An 8155-nucleotide genomic window follows, 5' to 3' on the forward strand; every position below is an offset into this window, starting at 1 on the left:
AGTGTGTGGTGTCCTCCTGTATGGATTCAGCTCAGGTGCCCAGGTAGACAGCCAAGTGTGTGGTGTAGGCTCTCACCTACAGTCCTAGACAGGCATGGGTGATTGGTGTAGGCACAGGCATCTGGCTGCAGCAGGGGGACATACTCTGAGCAAGGCAGGGGGCTGACAGCTGCCCCTGAGTGTCCCGGAGGAAGGTGTGTCCCTGTTCCCCACAGCACGTAGGTGGGTGAGTTTTGCAGCCGGACTATGAGCACCCAGTGCTATTGGCTGTAAGGACTGGGGGGCACCTGTTCTTCATAGGCCCCTCTCACAGGTGGCTAGGTGGTGTGGATGGAGCCACCAGTCCTCAGGCCTGTGATGTGGGTAGGTGAAGACCCTGCTTAATGGGCAGAGCAATGTCAAATGTCACGAACTTGTCACTTCACAGCTGAAATAGTTGGAAGTTAGACTTCAGGTATATACTCTGTTGTACTGCAGTAATGAGGGCCTACGCTGTTGAAATGGGCCCACACAGGTCTCTGCAGGGGGAAAAGCACTCAAAGTCCATGGATCCCCTATGCCTGTGCCTAGGCAAAGGAGCTGTACCTACCCTGGGTTCCTGGCTTTTGGGAGCTGGCAGTTTATTTTTTCCCCTGTTTGTTAATTTGTTCACTCTCCAAGGCCAGGAGAATGGCTCAGGGTGTGTGACGGATTCTACTTTATACATACTACTTTCTCCAACTCATATGATATTGACTTGCATCCCCCAGAAATATGTGTATCAATTTTTTCTAAGCCATGAATCCTGGTGTTGTGTGATTGTCCACCATGTTGTCATCTGATTTTCCTATGTGTTGTAAATCCTGTCACTATGATGTTAATGAGATGGATTAGCGACAGTTATGTTGATGAAAGCTACAAGATTAGATTATGTCTTAAGCCAATCTCTTTTGAGATACAAAAGAGAGAAGCAAGCAGAGAGAAATGGGGACTGCATACCACCAAGAAAGCAGCACCCGGAGCAGAGCGTGTCCTTTGGACCCGGGGTACCTGTGCCTGAGAAACTCCTCGACCAGGGAAGGATTGATGACAAGGACCATCCTCCAGAGCCGACAGAGAGAGAAAGCCTTCCCTTGGAGCTGATGCCCTGAATTTGGACTTGTAGCATACTAGACTGTGAGAGAATAAATTTCTCTTTGTTAAAGCCATCCACTTGTGGTATTTCTGTTACAGCAGCACTAGATAACTAAGACACACACATACCTTCCTTTTTCTGTTTTTAACTTCTTCCACTATTGGGTTTTTTAAAGGTACAATGCCCATGTCTATTCTGCTTTGGAAGTAAAATTTCCATTTGGAGCAGAATGATACATAGGCTGTGTTACCTCATGAGGACGATAGAGATTTGGTTAAGAGTTCACAGATATTACTGGAAATACATTAAGGTTTGTTAAAAGTATACCCTTATCCCATCTTTGTCCAATTATGCCTTGTTTTTACTCAGTGGAAGCAGTTGTCCTTTATGATTGTTCATCAGGTACATTTGACTGCCTACTACATGCAAAACATAAGATACTAGAGATACGAAGATAGGTAAAGCACAATGCCTACCATCAGAAGAGTTCACAACCTAAAAATTAATCTTGAATGTTATTTCAGCTTTCATGATTTAAAGGAAGTTGTTAGGTGCCATTGAGTTGAGAGAAGAGGGGAAAGGAAATGCAGGACTTTGAAACAGTGTTTAAAAAAGAGAAATTTAATAGAGAAAGAAGTGTGTATACATATATATATGTATTTTTTTTTTTTAAGAATTGTGCTGCTTCTGATTGACTGTGATGACATAAGTTGGTGCTAACTTTAAAATGAAGTAATATATTTGAATCCATAAGTCTTAGTATTAAAAGAAAAATTGATGCAAGCAACTTTCAGAAATGCTGTTTTTAGAAAGTAGTTAACTAAAATAACTGAATTTGTTGAGATAAATCTTTATTAAATAATATATTTGTTTTTCACAAAGTAATATTTCTTCACCTGTTGTTATAATAGCATATAATCAAAATATTTTCCTATTGATCATAATGTATTTTTTCTCCTAAATTAATTCAACATTTTACCTCATTTTAGTAGCTCCAACAAAATATAATCCAGCAAAACAAATCAGCAATATTTTTATTAACAAATCCACTGTCTTATCTATTTACTTTTAAATCTTATTGCTTCTGATTTTAGGCTTCTTATATTGGAACAACTTTTGGACAGTATAAAGCACACAAAAGGAGCTCGTCAGCAAGTAGTTCAGTTACATGTTATTTCTTCATTTTCAAGTTTTTTGAAGGTAATCCTATTCAGATGTGTGTGTGTGTGTGTGTGTGTGTGTGTGTGTGTGTGTGTGTGTGGCCAGTTAAGGAGGTAGGAGGATAGTCTTTTTAAAGGGCTATTGCTCTTCTCCCTCTCCCCCCCATTTTCTTAATCTCCTGATGAAAATATCTCAGGATTTGGAATTCTCCTTTTACTTTTTCTCCATATAAAACTTGTTAGTCAGGAATCAAACCTGTATTCTTGGCTTAGAGCCATGCATTAACATACTGAGCCTAATATTCTAGACCCAGGATCAGCATACTCTGGCCAGTGGAACAAATCTAGTTTGCTACCTGTTTTTCTACAGTCTGAGAGCTAAGAGTGGTTTTTACATTTTTAAATGGTTGAAAAAGTTCAAAGATGTATTAATACTATTTTGAGACGTGAAAATTGTATGAAATCCAAAATCATTGTTCATAAATAAAGTTATGGAACAGCCATTCTTGTTCATTTACATATTGTCTGTGGTTGCTTTGGGTGCTGCAGCAGCAGAATTGGGTAGTTGTATTAGAGACCATATGACCTACAAAGCCTAAAATAGTTACTCTTTAACCCTTTACAGAGTTTGCTGACCCCGCTTGATAGTAGAGGTTGTCAAAGTGTTGTCCGTAAACCAGCACTATCCCGCCACCATGAAACTTGATATAATGCAAGTTCTCAGCCTGCATCTCAGACCTACTGAAACAAAGCTGCTTTGTTTTTGAAAATTGTTGGAAATAGTTGGAAAAAAAATCTAAATGGACTTAAATTTGGTCCTTGCCTTGGCATAATAAATGAATGTATGAGGCTTGTGTTTCTTGTAATTTTCAGTTCTTCAAATTAATGTTCCTGAGACCTCATTGAATACAACTAGTAACAGCTACATGTAAGGGCTATTTCTCAAACTCCTAATGGCTAAGGAAGAAGACAAAAAAAGAAAAGCTCAGAAAATCACCATAAAGGAACTAGAGTTAAATGATTGCTATAAACCTTCTTCTCAATCAGTAGCATTAATAATCCAAGTGGAGATTTATATTTTACATAGTTATTTCCACCTTATCCTTATGACAGTACCCTCAGAAAATTGATGAGATTTCATGTTTACTTGTTCTGCTACTTGTGATTTGATGTAATGAAATACTGCTTATAAGTTCATAATATGAAGCTAATTTTGTCAAGTCGTAATTACCTTGAAACTCGTTACACTTAATTTTCTGTATTGTTTTCATATTTGATTCTTTATATTATTGTCTGTTGGTTTAATTTGATTGTTACCTTAGTTGACTCATTTTAAATTACAATTTTTAAAACCTCGTTTTTTACTAGTAGACAAGAGTATTTTTAGATCACTTCATAAACGTTGTAAAAATTTGTTTAATTGTGTTGCATTTCTTTTGTTTGAAAGTAAAAATTTACTATGAACGTAGATTTAGAAATGCTCATCCTAACTAAACTTTGGGCCTATGTAGAAAGTCAGTAATAATAATAATAATTTTTAATACTGTATTTTTAAAATTACTTAGCTCAGTGTTGTATTAGCAGCACATTTACTAGCTATGATCATTTCACTATTTTGGCCACCGTCCCAAGCACTGAAGAGTTACTGCAAATGAAACTTGAGGACACAAAATTAAAAATTCATTTTCACCCCAAAAGATAGTATACTATTCAGTACTTATATCTTTTCTATTTAACCATTCAAGCCTCAAAACAATAATCTATCCATCTGTACATTGACAAAGACTAGTAAGGAATCAGAAAAAAAGAACTTTAGATTTCTTTGTGTGGTGGTTTTGTCAGTGACTAGCTTTTTTGTTGTTCTTTAAGAATTTTTTTGGGTAGAAAATTAAAACTGAAGATGCAGAAGTAAGCATGTGAGTTAGGATGGATTTAAAAACAGAAGAATCTGTAAAGAAAATCAGATAAGAGGAAACCCAAGATGAAAAAAAAATTTGAAAAGACCATGAAGATATTATGCCTCTCTAGACTTTTTGTGTTACTACTTTATGACATTACTAAGTGCAAGGAATAATATAAACCCATTGCCAACCAGTTGATTAAGACTCATGGCGACCCTATAGGATAGAGTAGAACTGCCCCGTAGGGTTTCCAAAGATTGGCTGATGGATTCAGACTCCCGACCTGTCGGTTAGCAGCAAAGCTCTTAACCACTGTGCAACCAGGGCTCCTAGGAATAATACAAGAATTATTATTAAAGTTGGGACTTAAAGGGTTATAGCTAAAGCCTCATAGAAGAGGAGAAAAGGGTGACTTGGCTCCTTTTGGATTTGATTTTTCTGTGTGTGTGTCTGCGTGCGTGTGTGCGTGTGTGTGTGTGTGTGTTGAAATTTCTCTTTTTGCATGTATCTTTTAAACAGAAAAAGTAAAAAAAATTCTTTAAAATAATTGTTTTCTGTGTGTTCCTCATTCTAATATAATCTTTCTTATTAGTAAAATAAAGATGACGATTATTAGTATGAAGTCGTTGCATTTTTGTTGTTAAGTAAAATATAATAGGCAGTGGTGGATTAACCAGTAAGCAAGGTAGACAATTTCACATAAGTTGTGCACTACAGATTTGTAAGTAAACACAAGTAAACCCTTGTGTACCTTGCCTATTGGGTAACCCATTCCTAACAATAGGCTACATAGATAATTTTATAGAAATCTGTGTTAACGTGCTTCTGAATACATTTATACTACAGTGATAATTGATTGCCATACTATTTTCCTCGTAGTTTAAAATTCTAAAGTACTTTGTGGAAAAAAAAAGAAACTATATTTGTATATTCAGTGTGGATTTTTTGTATTCGTATTTTTCTTGTTTTAAGTACTAATCCAAGTATGAATATAATTGATTAACCAGAATATACATTCCAAAGTAGATAGGGGAATTTATTATAGTTGTACATTTGGATTCTTCTTTACATATTTCAGTACGTGGCTGGATCCAAGAGAAGTTTATGTCCAGAAAAAATTAGAAGACCTGCCCTAACATTAGTGATGGGAGCCCTAGAAAGTCCCAACCCCCTATTGAGATGTGCTGCTGCAGAGGCATGGGCCAGATTAGCCCAAGTGATGGATGGTGGAGCTTTTACTGCCGGATTAGCTCAAGTTAGCTTTGACAAGTAAGTGCATTTCTTACTCAGTACTCATGGGCTATATGTCAAAACTGGGTATAGCTTGCTGATGTGTTAGAACTAGTGAAATCTTCATTCCAGGATTTAACTAACAAAAGAAAAATGTAGATGCTTTAAAATAAAGGAAAACTCCTTTCATCAGCTAGTTTTGGAAGGTACAACTATCATTACTTCAGCTTCAGTCTTCATATAATGAGAAAACAGTTACTATCTGTATAAGTGATATGACTGACCGTCAGTGGAATGAACTCTGATATATAGTGAGACACTTAGGGAGTTTTATCATGTAAAATTATAGATAATAGGTAGTAAGAACAATCTGCTGGGAAGGGCAAAAGCTGTAGGCTGGAGATTTAGAAACATAAACTGTATTTTCATTTCTACCACTAACTAGCTCTGTAACCTTGGGCAGTTTACTTAATCCTCCCAGCTAAGTTTCCTCTGTTCCACATAGGAGGTTGTTAATACTGCCCTACCTACTTAAGAATGTTAAGGGAAATGAAATATTAAATATGAAAAAAATAAAACAAGTACAAATATAAATTCATGGTAGTTATATTAGTAGTGATGATGCTAGTTTACTGAATATGTGATTCTGATTTGGTTAAAAGCTTGAAATTTGGAGTCACATTACTTGGTTCATATCCCAGCGCTACCATTTAGTAATAGTTGGTTACATTGTGAGAGTTACCTATTGTTTTGGTTTTCTCATCTATAAAAGGGAGCTGATAATAATAAGAACCTCAGCGTGGTTGGGCGGATTAAGGAAGTACTACATGTAAAGCATTTAAATTAGCACAGTGTACATAAAGAATTCCTAATAAATATTAACTTCTCTTATATTTAATTTTACAATCAAAGTTCTTGAGTTGAAATTCTTTTTATATGGAATTCAAGTATCTCTGTAATGTGGCAATTTTAAAAATGTAACATAATGATAAAATCAACAGGAATGTCTGTCTTATAAAATTAGTTTTTATATACATATCTGAAAGACATTGAAACTGTTCATACTTGAGATATCATTATTAGTGTCAAGGTATTTTTAGTCAAAATGTTTTTCTTTTCAAGATAGCTTTCAGGTTATTTCAGAATCTTTTTGTCAGTTAACAGAAAATATAATTCTAAATTTTGCAACTATTCATACAGAAACCTTGGCTTAAGTAACAGTGTACCTGTATTAGCTTTATTTCAGAGACTGTTATTCATTTTTGTTTCCATAATTACAGATTGAAGTCAGCAAGGGATGTGGTTACCAGAACAGGACACTCGTTGGCTTTGGGATCCCTATATAGGTATATAGGAGGAATAAGTTCTTCTCAACACTTGGATTCTTGTGTTGGAATCCTTTATACGTTGTCTCAGGACAGCACTTCTCCTGATATGCAGGTAAGTACCTCATCTGATATTTCCTTGAAAGTCATGATTTATAGATGATGCAGATAATGGTTTTATTGACAGTTATTCATGAATAATGTTTTCTGTCTGTGATAAATGTCAAAGCTATTGTTAACCTTGGCAGATTTTTTTTTTTAACAATTTATTTTATTTTTGTTGTTGAGAATATACGCAGCAGAACATAGACCAATTCAACAATTTTTACCCGTACAATTCAGTGACATTGATCATATTCTTTGAGTTGTGCAACCATTCTCACACTCCATTTCTGAGTTGTTCCTCCTCCATTCACATAAACATGCCCCCTGAGTTTCCTACCTAATCTTTCAAGTTGCTCGTATCAGTTTGATCCTATATAGATAGATGTTAAAAGAGTACAGTACTCGAGGCAAACATTCTTTACTGGTTAAGCTAAACTATTGTGTGGTTTTAAGAAGACTTCAGGGGATATTTTTGGTTTAAGATTTAAAGATTATCTTAGGGCAATCGTTTCAGGAGTACATTGAGCTTCCATGGCTCCAGAAAGCCTGGAGTCCATGAAAATTTTAAATTCTGGTCTACATTTTCCCCCTTTTGATCAGGATTCTTCTATAGAATCTTTGATCAAAACGTTCAGTAATGGTAGCCAGGCACCGTCCGCTTCTTCTGGTCTCATGGCAAAGGAGGCAGTTATTCGTGCAGGCAATTAGCCACACATTCCATTTCCTCCCTCTGTTCTTACTCTCCTTCTTTCTCCATTGCTCTAAGCAAATAGAGACCAGTTGTTGTACCTTGAATAACTGTTGCAAGCTTTTAAGACCCCAGTCACTACGCAAGAACTAGGAGGTAAAACAGAAGCACTAAACACATTATCAGAGCCCTGATGGCACAGTAGTTAAGAGCTCGGCTGCTAACCAAAAAGTTGGCGCTTTGAATCCATCAGCCGTTCCTTGGAAACCCTATGGGGCAGTTCTGTTCTGTCCTGTAGAGTTGCTATGAGTCAGAATTGACTTGACGGCAGTGTTTTTTTTTTTGTTGCTATTGTTGTTTTAAACACATTATTAGGCCAATTAACTGGGGTGTCCCATGAAACCATGACCCTAAACCTCCAAACCAAGTAACCAAATCCCATGAGGTGTTTAGCTGTGCATAAGCAGCCTCAGCAGCTATTCTTTTTGTTGTTGTTGTAAATATATCTGTCACACAACTTTTGCCTTTTCAACTTTTAGTAGGTTTACCAAGATTTGCCCCCAGACACCCTTTTAGCTCAGTGGTGAAGTTACCGCTGAGGTTCACTGTTCAGCCTGGGAGTGGACAGCCCC

General features: G+C 36.4%; 1 protein-coding gene across 2 annotated transcripts in view; it reads left to right on the forward strand.

The window, feature by feature from the left end:
* Positions 1 to 8155, forward strand: part of HEATR5A (HEAT repeat containing 5A) — a 134193-nt gene that overhangs the window by 77449 nt on the left and 48589 nt on the right. For both annotated transcript variants that reach the window (XM_023731485.1, XM_004376530.3), the window contains 3 exons: positions 2209 to 2314; positions 5254 to 5444; positions 6686 to 6845. In XM_023731485.1, the coding sequence (XP_023587253.1) occupies positions 2209 to 2314; positions 5254 to 5444; positions 6686 to 6845 (457 nt within the window). The remainder of the gene's footprint in view (positions 1 to 2208; positions 2315 to 5253; positions 5445 to 6685; positions 6846 to 8155) is intronic.

The sequence above is a fragment of the Trichechus manatus genome, unplaced genomic scaffold (assembly GCF_000243295.1).
Source record: "Trichechus manatus latirostris isolate Lorelei unplaced genomic scaffold, TriManLat1.0 scaffold00043, whole genome shotgun sequence".
In the NCBI taxonomy this organism is placed as follows: domain Eukaryota; kingdom Metazoa; phylum Chordata; class Mammalia; order Sirenia; family Trichechidae; genus Trichechus; species Trichechus manatus.